The 21692-nt window shown below is 52.7% G+C and overlaps 1 protein-coding gene across 1 annotated transcript; it reads right to left on the bottom strand.

Moving 5' to 3' along the window:
- Positions 1–15692: 15692 nt before the first annotated feature.
- On the bottom strand, positions 15693–21200 carry Eip75b (Ecdysone-induced protein 75B; the record flags this gene model as incomplete). Its single annotated transcript, XM_077687488.1, is given in 6 exon segments — positions 15693–16991; positions 17076–17475; positions 17728–17966; positions 18950–19094; positions 20325–20413; positions 21001–21200. Coding segments are annotated over 6 exon segments (2014 nt in total), but the record flags the coding sequence as incomplete, so codon positions are not given.
- Between the last annotated feature and the right edge of the window lie 492 nt (positions 21201–21692).

Below are 21692 nucleotides of genomic sequence, written 5' to 3'. Positions count from 1 at the left end.
ACCGGCCACAGAAGCCGCCTTTTTTGGTCTATAGCAAACGAAAACACCCTCCAGACATTTTTAGCGCTGTTAGAACACTGGGGAACGCAGCACTCAGGCATTCTGCTGAAAACTTTGTGAAGAGCGCCGCTTTTCGCGCGCCTAGCGCGGGAGTCGGCGGCGGCGCGATGCAAGAAAATGGCGGCGGCGCCTCCCGAGAACCGGTCTTGGCGGCGCCGACCGGGCCTGATAAGGTGTCGGCACCCCACGCCAGACAGTTTCGGGCCCTTTTCTCTCCCTCTTGCCCCCTCCCGTAAAACCTCATCGCATCGCATCGCGGCGCCGACCCCTTCAAAGAGTGGCGCCACCCTCGGCGGAGCGGGCGCGCATCGAGGCACCCTATTTGCTATTACTCCGCCTTTCTTTTGACACTATTGCTGGTAATTATTTCGGCCCTTCTGCTGTTTATCTGCACGGTACTCTTTGACGCCTGTGTTTCCCGTGATTCTGCGGCAGGGACGCCTTATCAGTGAAAGCGATCTCCTCTACCAAAACAGCAGGGGCGCACTCATTGTACATCCCCGCGCACGCATTGTAGGCTCTGCGCCCCACGGCAGCCCCTGCCCCTTTGTTCGTCTTGGCGGCAACAAAAGCCGACCCAAACTTCGCTTTCGCTGAGGAGAGGGAGGAAGTCAAGGGGACACGAGAGGGGGAAATTGCTAAAGGCGCGTTCCCACTAGGCCGACACGACGGCGACGACGACGCGACGGCGACGCCGACGAGTCGCCAAACCATCGGCCAACTGCCGAGTTGACCGACCGCGCTGTCATACTACGCCGACAGCGACACAAACACGTCGGCCGATGGAAAGTCGCCGTAGTGTGACTGACTCGCCGACCGAAGACGCCAACAAAACCGGTCGTCCGACCGGTCGCCGGACGCGTCGTCGGGAATCGACCGAGAAGCGAAAACTGCTCCCCGACAACATTCGTGCCGCAATGAATGCGGCTCTATTTTGATAGTTTCTGAGTGTAATAAACTCAGTAACGTCCATGAAGCCCATACAACTCAACACTAGCGCTGATGCAATCCGTATTTTGGCGTTCGACGCTTCGGCCGTGCTCTTCGGCGACGCCGCTACCCCGGAGCTGCAAACTGCAAATGCGTGTGCGATCGGCTCGCCTGTAGAAAATGCAAGGTCAGTTTCGTGCAGAAGAAGAGTTACGTAGGGTAATTTGGGTAATAAGGCATCAATATCGGCCAAGGTTTTTCATGTGAAACGTAAAACCAAAGTACGGCAAGCACTATCCCCGCAGTGGGAAATCGCAGTGGCAGCCGCGCACACACATTATTGCGAGCGCTTTCGCGAAGCGGAGTTTATGGCGATAAGCTATTGTGGGGGCTTAGGGGAACCTTTCTGTGCAAGCGCTATTTAAGAAATTTCAGTTTACCAGCCAGGAATTCTGTAAACCAGCTAGTAAATACCGACGTATGACACGGAAGGATGGGCCTCCATCTGTTACCCAGGCTATTTCGCAGTCAAACAGCATTTGGGCGGTGGCGCAGGGCTCTCGCGCGTCGCGCCCGTGCGCTCAACGTTGCGGGTTCGATTCCCGGCGGGGTCAGGTTTTTTTGTGTGTGTGTGTGTGTGTGAGCGGTTTTTTAAGCGGTATGGTTTGCGCATCCAATTTGGGAATCGCGTGATTTTGAGAAGCAACTACCTTTGCAATTAAATATTTCCTTCGAAACAGCGAGTGGCGTCTTGAGCCACAACAATTAATTTCCCTTTTCTTAATCGCACCGTGTTTCTCGAAAATGCGGTAGCATGGTGCAAAATCAGGCCTTCTCCATTAGAGGAGGTTAAATTTCTGCTGACGTACGCACTAATTTATATGCATATTTTACGTGCTACAGAGGTCTTTTCGCCGGGGGTTAACATCCATATTATTACTGCCGCGGCAGCAGCGCACAGCTCTTTTTTCTTTGTCCGTGATCTAACAAGAAGTTGAGGAGTACATACAGTACAAGCAGCGCACACGCCAGTACGCACGAATGGCTTCTATCGTGCTGCGGCGACACGATACACCAAGTTTGACTATAGAGAAAGAAAGATCCCCGGCGGAGAGGCGAGGCGGCGGAGTCGGCCGTCGCGGGGCCGTCGGTGTGGGCGTCGCGCGGCAGTCGGTGCGGTGTGATAAGCGCGTCGGCCGACATCGCGGAGACACTGACGCCTCGCCGATTTCTCGCCGACGCCGACGGTTGGGCAACGGTCGGCGTCGGCGCGGTGTGACATGGCCGCCGACAGCTCGCCGACACGGTGTTGACCGACCAAATCGGCCGATAGTCGGCCTAGTGGGAACGCGCCTTAAAGGAGTACTGACACGAAATTTTTATGTTACGTTTTTTTCGCTGCTATGCGTGCCTACCAGCCCACTAATCATAGAATGACAGATTAGACGGTCGAGCGCAGCGTAAACATTCATTTACGGCGTCGTTTATTCGTGCCAGTTTCGGTTTCGACTGAAAAACGCCGAGCGGCCGCCATGACAACATGTATAACATGACGTCACCATTCTTGCCGTATCGCTGCCTCTCTGGAAGCGCGCGCGAGCGCGCGCGCGCGCCCAGACCGGCCGAGGTTTTCGCCGTCCCCACAGGCCCGGGCAGCATGACGTCAGTCCCAAAACCATGACGTGTACACACGCCCGAGATGCGCGCGCCAACCACAGCCAGCGCGTCGGCTTCGTCACGGGAGCCCCGACGTCGGCAGTTTGGGGCACGTAGCAGATGATGTCACGTCGGCCCGCTCTGGGCTTTCTCATGCGGGCGAAGATTAAAATGGATTTTAAATCTGTTTCGCTGAACGGTTGCTGTTGAAACTTGCTGGGAGATATCTCCTGATAAAAAGGAAGCGTTTTACATAGTTATCTCAGCTTTGAAATTTCGTGTCAGTACTCCTTTAACATGTGCACATGAGAGGAGGGGTTTCGAACACGAGGGGAAATAGCCAGTTTATTTTGAGAGTGGGATTTTGCGACAGGCAAAACGCGTTCGGGTTGTTTCGTGGCCCACCCCTCTCCTCCACTAGAGGCTCTAGTGGAGGAAGGACTCAGAATCCCAGGGTCAGTGTTCTGTCAACATGAAAGCAGCCATGCGGGTGCAGTGCTGCTTGGCACTCGCAGGTGAACAGGGCTCACAAGGCAAGGGCAGACAATCTTAGAATGAACACAGTGTCAAGCCTGGAGTGCCTAAAAGATAGCTCATTCAGATACAGAAGCTTAGAGAAGCGCGCCGTGCCCGTAACGGCTCAGTGGTGATTAACGACTAAGTGCGGTTCTAGTGAAGCGCTTCCGAATCCTTTCTAGTCGAACGGACGAGGAAGGGCTTAAACAATTCCAAATTGCACCGGCAATCTGGAATTGTTTAAGCCCTCATGTGACCCAATGGGCGTTGTTTACCTTCATTGTTGTCGAGTCACCTCGGAAGCTTGCAAACATTACCTCGCCTGCGACATGCGACTCAAGCCACGTCGTTCGTCGCGCAAACGCGCCTTTTGACCCTCTCGGCAAGAAGTGGGTGGTTTTCCTAGACAGCGCACTTTCCCGAGAAAAAACACGGCTGAGCACGCCGGTCACAAAGCTGGGCTTCCACTTTTGAGTGCTTCGGGCTGAGTGAGACACAAGAGGGGACCCGCGTCCCCTCCCTGTGAGCATTTCTTGGGGAACAAAGGCCAGCTCCTCCAACAAGGCGGGCGCGGGAGGGGGGCCCCTCTTGTTCCGACCGGGCCCTACCGCCTGGGCAGGCCATTGTGAAACGGGGCTTCTGCTTTTGTGCGCCCCTGGTGGGGCAGTAATTGGAAAGCGACTGGCCGATCCCACGCCCAGCGTCGCACAGAACGAGCTCCCTCTGCTGCGGCAGTCCTCTCCCGGAGCAGGCTCGAATCGCTTTCCGACTTTTTTTTCCGCCACTCTCTCCCGAACTGGAACGGAAACTCACTCAAGTCCTACATATGAAGCAATCCGCATCACTGTATGAATACCTGGTTCGAGCTGCGAGCTGCATCCAACTGGACTGCTGTTTATTGCGCATTGCATGTTGCACTGTCGCATTCTCACTGCCCTCCAGCGGGTGTTTGAAAAGAGCGCAGGACCAAATAGGGATATGGCAAACGACGGACGGTCGTTTAGAGATTTTAAATGCTAACACGTTGAAGTGTACTCTTCCCAAATGTGTGACTGTTTCTAAAGTGGCAGCCTGGAGTTTCTAAAGTGGCAGCCTAAAGTGGCCGCCTGGAGCACGCCCAGCCCCGTCGGTAAGAAAAAATGGTACCGTAACTAATGGGTGCGGAATGAGCGCTCAGAAAATCGTCCGGTATAGAAGTTAATTGTGCATTATTTTGTTCCACTTCATCAATGCGTGTCGTGTTAAATTTTTGTAGCTAACCCTAATGAGTTTTTCAATAGCGTTAGAAAACGGCTCCCGGGAAAGCTGGGGTGCCAGAAATTGCGAGAGATTTGTGCAATGGGTAAGCCGCAGGAGTAGGGAGCAATTTCCCGGGACATAATCAAGACTACGTGAAATCGGCTTGTGTTGAGGAAAAATCCATTCGCTTCTACGCTCCATGGCGCCATTTTAGGCATTTTGGAAATTAATTTTCCTGCTCTGCGCAAAGCCGGTAAACTTCAATTGTTTCGTTTTAATCAACCATGCACACAGGTATGGATGTGGTTTGGCCCAAATAACGCATTATTTCCTAAAGCATAAAGATTAACAAGCCATTCTTTATTAAAGGGACCCTGCAACACTTTCGATAAGCGCTTGGACTGTTACCTTTGTGTCTGGAACCACTGCGAAAGCTATAGTTATCGCCGGCGGGAGCGGCACTGCGTGATTTGCTCGTCGCACCACGCCTTCAATTTCTGCTTTGTTTTTGTGGCTTTTTTTTTAAGTTGCTATCGAAAAGCGTTTATTGCTGCAACTGAGGAAAAACCGGCCAACAGCCGCTACATGGCCTTAGTGACGTAATTCGAGCCGTCGAAGAACGTAAAGAACGGAAAAGAGAGAAAAATCTTTTGAGCGAATTTACAAGTTATCTGATGAGCATAGAGCAGTAATTTTTGGCTGAAGTACTTTGTGACCCCCTAATCTAAGTACTGGGTGTGTTGGGTGACTACATCCTGCAAGTATTTAAGATTTCAAATAAAGTTGTAAAAAGTGTTGCCGGGTCCCTTTAATGCTTCTCTAAAGAAAACATTGAATCAGTCGATTAAATTTTAGTGACCCAAAAAATACTGTTATAGTCTTATGGCTAAGTAGACCTTAGGCTTGAGGCTCCAGCGAGATTTTTATCAGTGGTAAAAGCAAGTAGCGTATACCAGTGGCAAGCGTATTTTGGTAAATCTGAATACTGAATGCCCGTTCAGAAAATATCTAAATTTGAGCACCAAAAAGGAAGATACCAAATACCATAAGAATTACAGACCCATCCGCCTACTGTCAGTTGTATACAAGCTGTTTACCAAAATACTAGTTAACCGCATAAGTGACAGCATATATTCCCAACAAACCAGACAGAAGGCTGAGTTTAGGAAAGGATACTCCACAATAGATCGCATCCATGTTGTCAATCAAGTATTACAAAAATTCGCAGAGTACACTAAACCATTTTACATCGCTTTTATAGACAATTCAAAAGCGTTTGATACAGTACGCACCGCAGCATTCCTGGAAGCATTAAAAGAGCAGGGAATAGACGATACCTACATAAGGCGTCTGGAGATACCATCTCGCCAAAACTGTTCACAGCATGTCTGGAGGGTGTATTCAGGAAGCTTGGCTAGGAAAACACAGGACTACGGATAAATGGAGAATAATTGAGTAATTTGGAGTTTGCAGACGACATAGCCTTGCTAACGCGGAACGCCTGCAAAAAGTGCTTGAGGAACTACAATCGGAAAGCATGGTAGTGGGGCTAAAAATAAATATGAATAAACCTGAAGGTGTGACGAATAAACATGCCGAAAGCGCCCTCTTCAGCGTATGCCACGAAACCCTAGAATAAGTAGAAGATTATCAGGACAGGTTGTCAGTGCTGACCCCAACCACGAGAGAGAACTCCGGCCCAATGACGCGGGTTCGATTCCCGGCCGCGTCGGCCGCTTTTCTAATGGGGGCGAAAAGCGAAAACGCCCGTGTGTCGATATTTCGGCGCACGTTAAAGATCCCCAGGTGGTCAAAATTAATCCGGAGCCCCCCACTACGGCGCGCCTAATCGCCTGTGTACCGTCGGCGCGTTAAACCTCATAATCAATGAAATCAGAAGATATCATAGTTCAAATAAAGAAAAAAAAATGGACTGAAGCTAGATATGTAGTGAGACGAAACAACAACCGCAGTACGGCTCTAGAAGACGGGGAAGGTCAATAACTAAATAGAAGGTCTAAACAAGGGAATTCGGGGGCACAGAATGGACTCGAGCCGCGCAGGGTAGGAGCGGTTGAAGGTCAATGGGAGAGGCATACGTCCTGCAGTGGACATAAGTAGGCTTGATTGATTGATTGTAGGGTTTTAACGCGCCGACGCAACGCAGGCGATGAGGCGCGCCGTAGTGGAGGGCTCCGGATTAATTTTGACCGCCTGGGGATCTTTAACGTGCGCCGAAATCTCGTACACACGGGCGTTTTTGCTTTTCGCCTCCATCAGAAACATAAGTAGGCTGATGATTGTGATGATGATGATGGTGGTGGTGGTGGCGGTGATGATGATGATAATAATAATAATGATGAGTCATGAGGCGGGCCGGAACGGCGTTTTCTATCCCTGGTGCTTAGTAACGCTACGCCACTGGGCAGGTATGGGTTTTGAAAACTAACCACATAGCTTTAATGAAAAGTACACATATTTAATACATTGAAGATCAATAATAATATTACTAGCTGAGCCGTTACCATTTAAAGCTCTACGAAGCATATTTAAATAGATAAATTGGCGAGGGAGTGCCAACTCTTGCCCCCTGCAATGCCCTTAAACCCTTCTCTTAAATGAAGTAAAAAAACAAGAACAGAAATCATGCAGTTCGTGTAAACAGTTCGATGAACATCAGGATCACAGTAGTATTTATAGCATTTCAGTGACGCCGATCTCGTCCAGGTATTCAAATAACGCCAGTAGTGTTTTGTTTTGAGCTGAAGAGGAGGGCCATGCACCGAGCTTTAAGCTAACTGGTCCTGGGCGTAGGTACTCGATCTCCGGCAGCAACCGGCACCTTGTGGGCATATAAGCGGTGCTCTCTAACAGTACGTGTTCCACGGTTTCCGGCGATCCGCAGTTATCACAGTAAGGATTTCCAGGTTGCACCAAGTTGAAACAGGCATGTTTTCGTAAGCGCTGCGTTGAGGCGTAATCTGTGCTATGAAATTTCTAGTCGGCGCGGAAGTCGCTCTGGCAGCTTAATTCTAGCTCGGAGTCTATGGAGTGCAAGAACGCATAATGATTCTCTGGAAGAGACCAGAGGCGGTTCCGCTCCATTAAAACAAGTTCCTTCGTCATAGCTGAGGCATCATGCTTGGTGAAGAAGACCTTTTTGATATTATGCATTTGAAGGCCCCTGCGAGCTGCTTCATCTGCCTTCTCGATTGATTGTAGGGTTTAACGCGCCGACGCAACACAGGCGATGAGGCGCGCCGTAGTGGAGGGCTCCGGATTAATTTTGACCACCTGGGGATCTTTATCGTGCGCCGAAATCTCGTACACACGGGCGTTTTTGCTTTTCGCCTCCATCAGAAAAGCGGCCGCCGCGGCCGGGAATCGAACCCGCGACCTCGTGCTCAGCAGCGCAACGCCTTAGCCACTGAGCCACCGCGGCGGGTCCATCTGCCTTCTCGTTCCCTGGCATACCACAGTGGCCTGGAAGCCACCGAAATGTCACTTGGTGCCCAGTGTCTTTGGCTAGGTGGTGCAAGTATGTTATTTCACGAGAGGAGTGTTCGTGAATGCTGAAACAGTCGTCGCGCTGTAGGCTTTGGAGGGCTGCCTTGGAATTTGTGAAGATGGTCCATTGCCCTGCCGGTTGGCGGAGAATGTACCGGATGGCCTCCTTGATGGCGTAAAGCTCGGCTGACATAGATGACGTTGCCCGCTCGAGGCGATGAGAGAACGTCTGGCCAGTGGACGAAATAAAGATCCCTGAGGAACTGCGATCAAGCGTACATGAGCCGTCTGTAAATTTTGGTATGTGCCTGAATATAGCCGACTAATGTGGCCGAGTGTTAACTGTAACAAGCCGCTTTGAGGCATATTATTTTTAGAGTCGATTCCGGGGATGTTGCTTCTATAGTATGCAATGGCGAAATGGTCCAGGCCGGGAAATAAGACGGCATTAATATTGGTACCTGAGAGGGAATGGAAAGGTGCAATGTCTTCAATGTTCGACCAAAAATTGAGTTGAAATTTTCTATTATGCGCGTTAAGGTGTGGGTTTTAGTGTGCACCCGATGTCGTAGATGTATCCGCACGGTTTCTTGTAGCCTAATCACGTCCAAGGTCAGACAGCCAGCTTCGGCGACAGTACCCAAGTACGACGACCCCCTGGGAAGTCCGAGGCAGATACGAAGGCAATTGGCCCCATTACAGCCGTCCGGTCATGTGTCTTGTGACGTTTTAGGTCGGCAACCGCCAATCGCACAAACAAGATTATGTGACGTCACAGAAAAGTGTTCGGAAAGTGGCAAAGGAGTCACCACTGCTTCACATGTTTTCAATATCTCCCATATATTTTTGTAGTTTGCGATAAAGTTGGTATCATCGTCATCGAGACGAAGCAGTCTTTCCAATGAAACAAACGTATTTTGTCTTCATAGCCCCATTAAGTGCCCCGAGAATTCGTTTTTAGTTTGGAGTTGTTAAGTTTTGTTTCGGAGTCATTTGGTCCGCCAGAGTAGTTAAATAACTCTTAAAAAAAAATTCTCGCTTTTCAATGAGCAGAACGAGTTCAGTGTACACAGGCTAAATGACAACCTAACTTCGGCACTCAGTGAATCAGCAGCAGCTGTGGGAAAAGCAACATGTAGAGAACAAACTGGAAAACTAACTAAGAAAACGAAAGAACTAACTACCAAACGTAAGAACATGAAAGTGCCAAGTACGGTGGATCGGATTGAATTAGCCGAGCTGTCAAAATTGATTAACAGAAACAAAACAAAAGACATTTGTGCATATAACATGGCTGTGATCGATGAAACGCTGCAAATAGGGGCAAGCTTGAAAGCAACCTTCACCACAAATGGCACCAAAATGACCGCCGCTTTAAAGAGAAAATGAATAAATGAAAACATATTCGGGTTCATGTGGGATTTGGGCCCGCGTCACCTTAGCATGAGCCAAGCACGTTACCACTGCGCTAACAAATTAGCTTGGTGCTTGCTGCATGAGGAAAGGGAAAGGAAAAGTATAAAAGACAGTAAAATTAAAAAAAAACGCAAGACCAGACAAAGCAAAAAGCTCAAGCAAGGAAATCACCCAAATTAAAGATACAGAGTTTCCGACATCACTGCGTACTCCACACATCTTTCAGACTGTTTTTGTTCATTTTTCTCCCACTGAAATTGCAAAATCGCCTATCTTCTTTTGCGAGAACATACGTCGAAGCCGTGTGTAGTTGATGTGTACGTTGTCCACAGAAAAACAATTATCGGCAGTGATTATTTGTTGACAGGAAGAGTTATTTTCGTCACCCCCTCCTCTTCCCGCGGGTATCGAAGATTGACCTTTTTTACTGCATTTCCTACTTATTTTTAGTGCACCCACATTTTTTTATTCGCCTTCGCGATTGTTTATAACTTCCATTTTTATGTCCTGGCAACCCAATATCGCCGCTGATGTTGTCAGTGCACTATGAGTTTAATATTAATTTTACGATGTTAGTCGTATACTGTTGAATTAACTATCACACACGACTGATTATTATCCTGTAGTTAAATGTAATCGTTATAGCTGTTATCATCAAGCCAAACAAAGTCATCAACTTTCCACGGAGGTCAACCAAAAATCGACGTCAAATATAATTAAGAGAGCTAAATTTTCCACGGTGAGCTTTTGCCCATGTCGCGGAATAATTTCGTGATCTACCCGCAGTGGTGGCCCAGTGGCTAAGGCGTTATGCTGTTCATGAGCCCAAGGACGCGGGTTCGATGCCGACCGCTCGCCAGCCGCTTTTCAGATGGCGGCGAAAAGCAAGAATGCTCTTTTGTCGAGATTTCGGCGCACGTTAAACCTCCCCAGGTGTTCAAAATAAATCCGGAGCCCTTTATTACTGCTCGCCTCATAGCCCGGTTGCAGCTTCGGTGCGTTAAAAAAAAAGACAAAAAAACTTGGGGATCTGTTTTTGGTGAGCTCTTGTCCGGTCAGCATTTGTGCGTTCACCGATTATAATTCGCAGTTTTCGTGGGCGACGCCTAGCTTGGTAAATCTTTGGAGTTCGTGGTTGTCCCCATATTATACCTGGCTAAAATTCTACTCCCAGGGGAATTTTCCACGGGCGGCGAAGTATCGCCGACCGCGTCCTCCTTGGCGCTGTCTTCCGGTGCCGGGCGGCCACCTTTTATTCTGGTCAGTCGGCATGCACCCGCGCAGTTTACCTTGGGCGGCCCTTGTCTCTGCCGGCCCTGGCTCGAAGCGTGACGACGAGCGCGGAATGCTGCACAGAGGCCTTACGCGCTGTTACTGCGCCCGATAAACGTTACCCGTTTACGCGGCTCGCTTGAAACGGCCGTCCTCTGAGAAATCGTCCCGTTCGCTTTCGCGGCTAAAAAAATAGTAATAAAGAAGGAGGAGGAAGCACGTCTGCTCGGAACTGATAGCTGTTCGGTACTTATCCTGCTAACCTTTATTGGCTAAGCCCCTGGTCAGGTGCCGGCAAGCAACTCTAATAAGCAAGCCCACCTTCTGGGTGCCCTATAAGCCAGAACGAGGCAGCCAGCGGCCTTCGCTAACGGACAGCTTCCTCGCTCCTTATTCTTCTCTCTTTTTTTTTTTTTAATTCAGCTCCCACTACGGAAGGGGTCCGCTTACACCGTGGAAAAGGGGCAACCGATCTGGCAACCCCCACTGCCTACCACAAGGATTGCCTGCGCTCGAAACGATCCTTCAAAGGCGACAGGGTGCGTGTCTACAGCGCCTCACGCGGTTCCTCGCTATAGCATGGCAACGGCTACAGCTACACCACAGGCGTGTCTGCTGTACGGCTTGCATTGTGTGGACAGTTGCCGCCGGTCATGACGTAAGGCCGGGGCTTCGCAGTGCTCGGTTTCCGCTTACAACGACCCTGTCGACCGGCGCACCTCTTAGATTGGCAACTTCCCTTCAGCCCTGTAAAAATATCCACGCAACGTCGTCCGAGAAGGAGAATTGGATAAACAAGTATCAAACCTTTGTGCCATGCTGAGCAATTTGGTGTTCAATGCCTGAAGATTATCGGCACGTGGCTGGAATGTTTTTTGAACCGCGAGAACGTCCGCCAACAAGGGTTGAAAGATAATTTCCAAAGTGCTTTGCTTTTTTTCCCCTATATATACTGAATACATAGTCACACGAATATTAAATTCAAAAATCTGTACACCTCGTTTGGCAAAATTCCAAATAATGGCACGCCCTATATCCCGATAGCAGACGGCAGTCATCGCACTTTTTGAATGTACCCAAGTTTTCATATATGCGTTCACGGCGCTCCACCGAAGCGCATGTGGTGAAAGACATCGGATGAATTTAGATTCGCTGGAATTTTAACGTAATCCTAACATCATGACTGTCCCTGGCAGCCTAAGCTACAACGCCTGACATAAGTCTGAAATATGAAGTCGAGCGTGCCAGCTGCCAAAACGTAAACTATTTAACTCCAGCGTATAAACTGGGAAGGAATTTCGTACTTCTGTTCCCATGTTTTATTTAGGTATTATTTGTCGTCAATCTAACTAGCCTACGTCGCAACCATTTTCTGGTTGCCCGTCAGCTTAGACAGCCCTAGACAGTACGTGGGCGTTTTAGTGATCCGCCTCCATCCCGGTGAATGGACTCGTGTATGCATCCCCGAACAAATTGTTTTTACATTCATGAACCCAAAACCTGCGGGTTGACAGTTCGACTAGCATTCGCTTGTTCGTGATCCATTTGTTTCTAACTGTATAGGTTGGTCATAATGGTGCCAGATGGTGAAATTTTTAACCACGCTTCCTGTCCCTAAAGCCCGTCTACGCTAATTTATAGTAAAAATGGCAGCCGATGTTTCCCTCGAAAGTTTAGGCGCATGAAATGTGAAAACGAAGCTTGCTGACTAAGCCAGCGCATAAGCCGGCATCCCTAGAGCCTGGTGCACAACACGGTACACTCATGGCCAATCTCCCTTGAAAGCATGCCCAATGGTTGGCTTTCGGAAGTTCTCAATTAGTGGGTTCAGTCCCTCCTAGTATTACCGAATGCACTGCAAATCTGTGCTGAAGATGCCCACGCAAGTAGCAGCAAACAGTGGTTCTAACGTTCCTTCCTCGGTACAACCTTCGTCTAACGGACACATTTCAGGCAAGAGCAGTTTTGTCTCAGGCCATAGGGTGCGTGGGCAAGTGGCCAGGTATCGCCTGCGTCTCGAAGGGTTCTGGATTTTGTTCCAAGCTCACGAAATCTGTAACTGACTAGTTGAACGCGAGCAAAAAGAAATCAAAATGTCAAGATCTCGTTACGAGATACCCGGCTAAAATAGCTCGCCATGGGAAACAATTTCGTACAGCCGCGGCAAGCATATATCCCAATGGCCAACTAACTGCATGCAACTAACTGTCTGATGGGATCAATGACTCCCACTGCACCTGAGCGCCACCAGTATTGTTCGGCGCGAATATGAGGAGGCGGGGGGGAGGATGGTTGTTTCTCAATTTTGAATAGCGCAACTGGAGCACGCAAATAATTTCTCACCTGGAAGAGCCGCACGGAGGCGCTGTGCCAACAGCAAGGAAGTTGTCCGGGTGTTAGCACGCTGTCAATGACGAACATGACCGTACCACCCAATGCGGTTGTTTTGACTGTTTTTAAATTATGTGCGCGATGTGAACGATGCCGTGACGCAGTGCTCAGGCTGGCGTCGTTGCGATGGTAGGAACCACTTTCAACTAATCTGTGTAGGACGCTACACTCGGTTTTGTTTCCGCAAGGACCGCAGATGGATGGAGCGTTTACCCCCATTACATAGCTTGGGAATGCAGTGTTTAGAGGAACTACAGCCCCAAACACTTTCGCCCGTTACTCAAACTGATCGTTATGCTGAGTGTATACGAGCTTGTAGTGATACGCACATTTGGTGCCGAGGATAGGCCCTGCCACCGGCTACATGTATATGCTCGGCGCTACAACAGGCAAAATTGTGCGCTCACTTTCAAGCTCCGTCGTTACGACTAGTGCGTCTTAAATGCATACGACCAGGTATTAGTAGCGAGTTTCATAATAACGTACGCAGGCGTACACAAAAAGTTAGCGAACGCTATTTCATTGCGTCGTTCGCACTGTGCATGCGGCGTACGCTAAGCCGGTTCTACGTTCAGCGGACGGAAGACGAGCGGACGCTATTTCAGCAAAATAGAGTGCGTATGCGAGGTCGCTTGCGTTTCCAACATGGCAGCAAGTAGTGCGACCGACAACCATCTACGGTTCCGCTCTTCTGTGGACAGTAATTTGCTTGCGATTGACCAAGTTCTCTGCTCCTGTGTGTTTAAATATGTGGCGTGGTTAGCACGTCGCCCTCGCGCAGCTCTGTATCGTCGTGACATCGCTTACTGTCCGAACGAAGCTTTGTAGCTAGGGGACCGAAGCTGTGTGTGTGTTTTCAGGACGCGCTCGCTACGTTCTGCTTCTGCGTGTGGACAGTGCTCCTTCCCATGCTCGGGATTAACCTTTCTCGAGCGACGTGCGACTCAACCTCGCATCGGGTATGTACAGTGTGCGTGGCTAAAAGCCTTCTCGGCCTGCGCGCCAGAGTTAAGTGACTTGCTGTTCCGTCCCCGAAAACCGCGAAAGGTGAGTGCCGAATCTACGACTGGCAGGAGGAGGCAACCGATCGCCTGTCAATCGAGGTTCAGACTTGCAACACATGTTATGACGTTGTGTTCGTTCGAAACGCATCTCTGGATTGCTTTGAAGTTAAATAAAATGTATGCGTCAAACCCGAACATTTGGTTCAGGGCGTTCTGTGCGATTGCACGAAAGTGCCACGGGGCTTTAACGCTTTCTTTATGGAGCGAACTCGGGTAAGAGATCAAGTTATGGACGTGTTGCATTCAATACTAACGGGAAAGCGTTTGTTTGAACTTGTTTGGATAGTCGATCGGCACTCCGCAGGCAGTTCAGCCGGCGAGTCATTTCGCAAAACATTCGACAGATGGTGCAGTAAGCATTAGCGTGTCGCTAAGCAAAACTGATGAGACGCTCTACTAAAACCCCCCTCTCGGTGTTTACGTAGCATGATGCAATGATTTAGCGTTTAGCGTACGTAACGGAAACAAACACTGTACTAAAACTCCCTAGTGTTCCCTTACGGTTCCTCCGAGACACTGTTCGCTTTACCCTACTGCACACGAATGGCAACCCTTGCGTCAAGCGGAGCGGGTTCGGCTAATGACTTCAGACTCAAAAACGTGACATGAGCTGCCGCTGCTCCATGCTGTCACGCCGATCTTTTATTGGCTGCAGAGATTGGCCATTCGAGTACAACCTAATTGCCTACGGGTGTTCGACATGTACCTGCATAGTTTTGTAGTTGCGCAATGTAGTATAAGCAGAAAGCATCTGACAACTTTGGTTCTTTCACAAGTGCACAAACTTGCCCTTAACTGGCGATAAGCTTACACGGCGCCCCCTATAAAAGTGGCAGTTGTCGGCGCAATTACGTTTTACTTCTCCCTCTTCCCCTCCCCCGGTTTCAAAGGAGGTCAGAACCTGTGAACTCAGCTGGCCCATTCAGCGATATTACGGGCGAAGAATTTGAGCCCCATTGGTGCAACGGCTTCAATTCTCTTGGCACCCATCGATTGAGTTCTAAAAAGGTAAATTCTCTTCGAGAAAAAGAAAAATGGACCGAGTAGCGAATTCAACTGGGGCGGTATTCCCGTGTTTTGTCCCTTTTGTGTCCCTTTAAAAAGTGTCCCTTTTGAGCCAGTCCTGATTGGCTAAAAGCGAACAAACGGATGTGACGCCATGCAAGCACGGCGGAGCTATGAGCCGTGGCTACTCGGAGCAGACGATTTTTCGTCGCCTTATCGTTGGTTCGCTCGTGGAACAATAAACACATAAAAGATACTCTGATGCGGTTTCAGTTCTTTAAAATGCGTTTGCAATAACAGTTACGGTATTTGAATGAAAGGCCCACTGCTTAACCGGAAGTACGTCACGATGAAAGGGACGCAAAAGGGACAGCTACGAGAATACCGCCCCTGGCCTTAAGCTTGTGCACGAGCTTGTACCCATATAAGCGTTATCTGCAGCGCAGTTTCCTCGAGCGCGGCGGCCGCTTCCGTGAGCCTGGCCAAGAGATAGCGCGCGCTCTTGGGTGCAGCCTCACGCAAGCGGCCGGAAGGGGAGCGCTGGCCGCAGGGGATCGAGTGGGCCCGAGGTCGGGGACCCACTCTCACCCTCGCAGCATCAGCGCTCGCAAGACGATCAATTGACACTGGGACGGCTTCAGGCTGAACCGTTCTTTTTCTTTTTATTATTATTTTTGAAGAAATGGCTTGAAAGGAGCCTTTGTACAGAATGATGAAACGGGAGAGTACCGACAACACACAGACATCGTCACCGGACATCCACGCACACACGCACGCGTCATACACTCGCTCCATAATTTACAACAGCTTGCTAAGACGGGCTCCATAAATAATGCACACCGAGACACACACAACAAATGATTGCACGTAATACTGGCTCCCGTCACGTGGATGGTGTCCACCATAACTTATATTACCCTTCTGTACAGTCCACGCGTGATAAGTTATGCGTCCGTGAGCGCCCTGTTCTATGTACACAGTGGGGGTGGCCCGCCTACGTCTCCGTCTTGAGCGGCGGCGTGGGGGGCTTCTTGGAGAGGTTGAGCGGCCCGTCGTGCGGCGGGAGGACTAGCGGCGGGCTGGGCGGCTGCGGGCTGTAGGGGCAGCGCGGCGGAGAGCCCCACGAGGGCTGGAAGAAGCCCTGCGGCGGGGGCGCCCCCTCGTTGCGCATGATGATGTTGTGGATGAGGTCGGTGCGCTTCAGCTGCTGCTCGTTGAGGAAGCGCGGCGCCTGCTGCAGCCGGCCCACGAGCGTGCTGTGCGCGGAGGCGAGATCGGCCGAGCTCGAGGAAGCGGCCTCCTTGCGCACGGCGCGCAGCTTCTTGTGGTGCCGGTACGCCTCCTCCATCAGCTGGTGCGGGCTGACCAGCGGCGGCGCCTGCAGCGCGCGCTTCAGCACCGGCATGTCCTCTGGGTCGGCGGCGCGGTCGGCCGGCTCATCGACGGCTACCTTGTCGTCCAGCGAGCGCGGGCTGGAGCAGACCGAGGCGCTGGGGGTGCAGCAGCCGGGCTCCTTGCCGCTGTCGATGCCGGAGTCCGTGGGCGAGTCGAGGCGGCGCACCTTGGCGAACGGCTTGGCCGGGCTGTCCGGCGAGTAGTCGGTGGTGCTGCTCGAGAAGGAGCCCGAGCGCACGGGGCTCTTGGCGCCGTCGAGCGAGTTGGTGGACGAGGCGACGGAGCGGGGGCTCGCAGGGCTCCAGTCCTCGGTGGCGCCCCACTGGTCCAGGTACGGGGGCGTCGCGGGCTCCATCTTGTACGCGAGCAGCTTCTCCGAGTGCAGCGTGTTGAGCGTGCGCAGGTCGGGCACCTTTTTGAGCAGTTCCGAGCATAGCTGCGGCCGCTCCGGATGGCCCGCCGCCACCGCCTTCTGCAGCACCTCGCTCAGGCGACGCTGCATCTTCTGCACGAGGTCCGTGTTGCGCAGGCCCGGCCGGTCTGCGTACGCCAAAAGAGCGGTCAGCTGCCGCCGCCGACGGAATCGAGCCCCGCCAGAAGCAAACAAAGAGCAACGACACTCACCGGGAGCAATGACCACGACGGAGCAGAAGAGGCCCAGCTCGGCGTCCGAGAGACCCAGCGCGTTCAGCCGATCGGCGAAGTCGAACATGGAGTCCAGCAGGAACCGCGCATTGCTGGCCGAGTGCAGCGACTCGCGCAGTAGCACCTGGCCGTTGAGGCACACCATGGAACTGCTCCGGCTGTCGAACATGCAGGCAAGCCGCACCAGCAGCACCTCGAACACGCCAGCCTTGAGCAGCGTCACTTGGTCGTCCTGGGCCAGCAGGCTGAAGCCCGGGATGCGTTTGGCGAACTCCACCACCCCTCGGATCGCGGGGGAGAAGCGCTCCGAGAAGTCCTCCATGAGCCGAGGGGCTCCGTTGCCTTCCGCCGGTTGCGTGGTGGGGTTCAGAGGGCACGCCTGAAAGCACAGCAAGTCGTTTTTAACTGCTGCGCCCCATACAGACGGCTAAAGCGTCCTTGAAACAGGCTTTGTGGCGCGCTTGGACCATGGGAGGAATCAAGCGAATCACCACTAATAGCCGTACTTCAGCGCGCCCAGGGGTAGACATGCTACAGCGTACGATGAACTTGTCAAACTCGCGCAGGCCAGACTGCAGCGCGGGCCGACGCGTTCGTCATACGCTGCCCAAATACGGAGAAATCGGCTTACCAGCTGTGGAGGGCACTGGGTGTAGATGGGGTGGGCCCGAGCGCGCTCGAGGAGTGGAGACACCTTGTCGCTGGTGAAGTCGCACGTTTCCTCGTGGGCGCGCACCACAGTGTCAAAGAGGCGCATTTCGTCTTCCAACTCCACCGCCAACGCCTTTTCTTGCGAGCTGGCGTTCACCTTCTGCATGGCAGCCAGGATCTTCGCCTTCTCACGCTTCGGCACCCGCCCGAACCTCACGGCTGCGCACACACAGGAAAAAAAAAAACAGATAGCCATTAGACTCATGCGAAACCACGGGTTGTGGCGTAATTACGTCGTCGCGCATCCCACGCAATTCAACGTTCGACGCGAACAGACTAGCCATCAGCGAATCGCTTGGACCGGCCACAATGCAGCGAACGCAACGCCCTAATTAAAAATCGGGCCCCGCCGAGCACCCACCTCGAAGAGCCATCATTCCGCGACACGCGAGAAACGTGCTGCGCCGGCAACTGTCCAGCCGACGACTACGGCGCGCGCGGATGAGAGCCGACACTTCCGAGGGCGCGCACGCGGCGGCGTCCGCACTGCTCTCCGGCGGCGAACGCGAGACACCGCGGTGAGAGCGGCGCAGTCTCCGTACTCCCCGACGCGTTTCCTGATCAACAGATGGAACGGGCCGCTTACGTTTGCCGTCGACATAGTACAAGTATCCGGCGTTGCCCGGCCTTGGGTCCGGAGCCATCATCATGGTCGCACCAGGCCCGCGGTCCGAGCTCTTGTGCCTACTGCGTATCGGTGTTGCCCATCGATGCTACCGCCACAAGGAAGAGCGCCAAGCGCCGGTGAAATAACGTCACTCCTTTTCCGCTTTCCCTCTCAAGCTCCTGCCCTTGAACTTGTTTAATAACGCCCGCGCGGCGACCTACTTCTACGCCGACCTTGAAGGCGCGCCATCTACCGCAGGAAACAGTCAGCTTCCGACCCAGCGACTACGCCGCCATCTATCCGAAGAGTGCGAAAGCACGGAGCGGCCGCAACGCGCTACCGCGGGCGCCATCGCCACCGGCGCGGCGGACAAACTTCCCGAGGTGTGTTATACACAGCGGCTTAGCTTGTGCGGAAGCTGCTTGCAAAGCGCGAACCCGCACACGCCGACACCGCCACTATCTCAAGCGCGCAACGAGAAATACGCGTCACCAATACGACCGTTACATCCGCGTAGACAAAGGATTGCGCTCACCATCACGAGACATGCCGACCGCGATGCATTTCTTGAGCCTGCAGTACTGGCATCGGTTCCTGTTGATACGCAGGATTGAGCATTGCTGATTCTTGGTGCAGGGCCGGTACTGAATCTTCTGCTGGATGCTCCGCCGGAAAAAGCCCTGCAGAACACAAATCACCGGACATTTAGCGCGCGTTACTAGCAGTACAGTTTAAACAATGGCCATACCCTCAAAAAGAGAGCCATGCAGAGCGCCGCGTCACATCCTGGACCCCAGCTGCCGCAACAGCGGCGCGGCCGAACACAAAAGGTTCGGCGGAACCGTGCGCGCAGAGGCCAAGTGCAGCACCGCTTTCCGGGGCATGAGGCAGACGCCAAAACAAGGGCCGCACACAGGAAGTGACCGGACGAGCAAAGCTTTCCGCGTCCCAATACCTCCGTTTTGTTTTTCCGACGTCTCCAGGAGAGGAGGCTCGGTCTGACCGTGACCCCGGAGCGAAAAAAACATGGCGCGGTTCGATGACCTAAAGGGCGTTCAACCCGGCCTGGCAAAGAGAGGGCCAATAACTTTCCATCTCCTCCGACCTCAGCCAATGGGAGCGCGCGGCGGTCGACCAATGGCGGAGCTAGAATATGTGATTTTGGGTCTCGCGGGAGCATTCACCTCGCGGAGTTGAATGAACGCGTCAAGGACACACCTGCTCGTCGCCATGGGAACAGAGAGGGCAGACGGGCCGCGGTTTTGGGGAACTGGAGCAGGGGACAGGATCGGGGGGAGCGAGAAACTAGTTCACAAAAGGGCCAGGGAAGGCTGCGGAGCGAACAAAGCTCCTCGGTGAGCATTGTTCACTTCGCCGCCATGGGACCATGCGATTGAAAAGAAATCAGGGTGAGGCTTATTGTCCCCCCGACGCGTTGTACACAGAAAGTGAAATAGTTGGTGTAGGGCACTCAAAACCGTGTTCCTTTATGAGGAAATATACAGTGCGGAGTTCAGGGTGATGAGAAACTGCGCTTGCCCGGGATATTAAGCTGCGCTGCTTCTGAGCGGTCTGACCTGCTGCGAGAACTCATTTGTCGAGACAGGCGAATCCACTTTGCAATGACGAAAGCACCCCTTTTAACATAATACACAAGTATGCATGCTACCGTCCGAGACACGGCTGTTTTTGCTAGGACTTCCGGTGACACGCCAGAGTTGTCACTGGAAGCTGAACAAAAACAGCTGCATACCACACTCGAAACATCATTTTACGTAAGGCGCTCTTTTCTCGACGAGCCTGCAGGCAAAGATGGGAGTGGCACCTTGCCTGCGACAGCATCGCATTGGAAAAAGGCCGCCTTACGCATACAAGTCAAGCGGCGGCAAGGATCGAAACAAAACGCTCACCTTGCATCCTTCGCAGGAGTGCACGCCATAGTGGAAGCCACTGGCCTTGTCGCCACATACTCGACACAACACGGTGGTCCCGTCGAATTCTGGAGAACATGGACAAAGAGAAAGAGAAGGGGCACAGGTTTAGAGCCGGGCGCGCCAAACGGAATGTTGTAGACGCTCCCCAGCCGATTGCTCCCCATTCCCCACGCAAGCGTTGCCAAGAGCAACCAAGATGGCGCCAGCGCACTCGGTCAACGAACTCGCGGGGCGCGCGCTTTCTCCCTCTCCCGAGCCTGCGCACTGGGTCAGTGAACTCCTCCGATAAACATTTTTTCGTCTCGTCGCCATGGAAACGCACGGGTATTCGGGTCAACGACTCTCGGGGAACAAATGTCCCTAGGAGCACGCCGCCGCTCGACGCCGCACGGCGAAGCCGGGGCTTCGCCGGCGACTTCGCGCAGCCCCACGGCGAACCGCCGCCGGAGACCGGCCGCTGCCGGGCTTGTCAGGCCGTGGCGGCAGCGGAGAACTCCGGCGGTAGTTCGGCGCGCGCGCGCCGACGACCAAGTGTCAAAGCTTACGGGTTACGGGCGGCAAGCACACTGTGGGACATCATCACGCCACACACTGCCGTCGAAGCGTAATCCTGTGCGCAAAGACGGGACGACGAGGGCCGTGGAGCACACACCTATTTTGAGATCAGCGTCCTTTCGCTCAAGCTGCTGCTGCTGGAACGGCAACGTGGCCAAGAGCTGGAGATCCTTCTCGGTGAGAATCATGGCGAGCGAGCGGTTCAGCACATCCGTCCGCGAGAGCGCTCCGGCCGAGAACTGCCGCTTCCTTCCGTTCCTCCGAGTGACAGTGAAAGTAGACGGGCGGCAAACCGGTTTCGGCGCGGCCGACGACGCAGCCCGACTTGTCGGCGCGGAGAAAGCAGGCCAAATCGTACAGCTCAAGTTCACCGCTACTAGTTTTGTGCGCGGGGCTCCGCTCCTTCCCTCGCCATGTTGATTGACGTGAGCGCCGGCGAGGGCCAATGGGAGCGCGCGGCGCCGGAAGCTGATTGGCCCGGCGGAACTGCGCCCGCCCCCTTCGGAGTTCGATGACCCAGCCACTACGCCAGTGTGTCGCTAACCTCGCGTTTTATGGATCAATATTTGGTGTCAACGCTCCACGTGAAATACTTTTTTCAAGGGTGCAAACTTCCCGCTGCCACAAAAGCGGCTCGGTCACTGACATGGCAGCCATTGCTGTGGACGTCTCCGCCCTAGGCCCGGGCCCTGGGCCCACTCGGGGAGTATTTATTTTTGCACTTTGTTTGTTTGGGAGGGGGGGGGGGGGGGGTTATTATCCTCTCCGTTCGCCCTCTCCCTTCCTACG

Source organism: Haemaphysalis longicornis, unplaced genomic scaffold (assembly GCF_048455015.1).
Source record: "Haemaphysalis longicornis isolate Haplotype H1 unplaced genomic scaffold, Haemaphysalis longicornis Haplotype H1 scaffold_1, whole genome shotgun sequence".
NCBI lineage: Eukaryota > Metazoa > Arthropoda > Arachnida > Ixodida > Ixodidae > Haemaphysalis > Haemaphysalis longicornis.
Note: the sequence above shows the minus strand (reverse complement) of the source record. Positions and strands in the feature narration are given on the sequence as shown.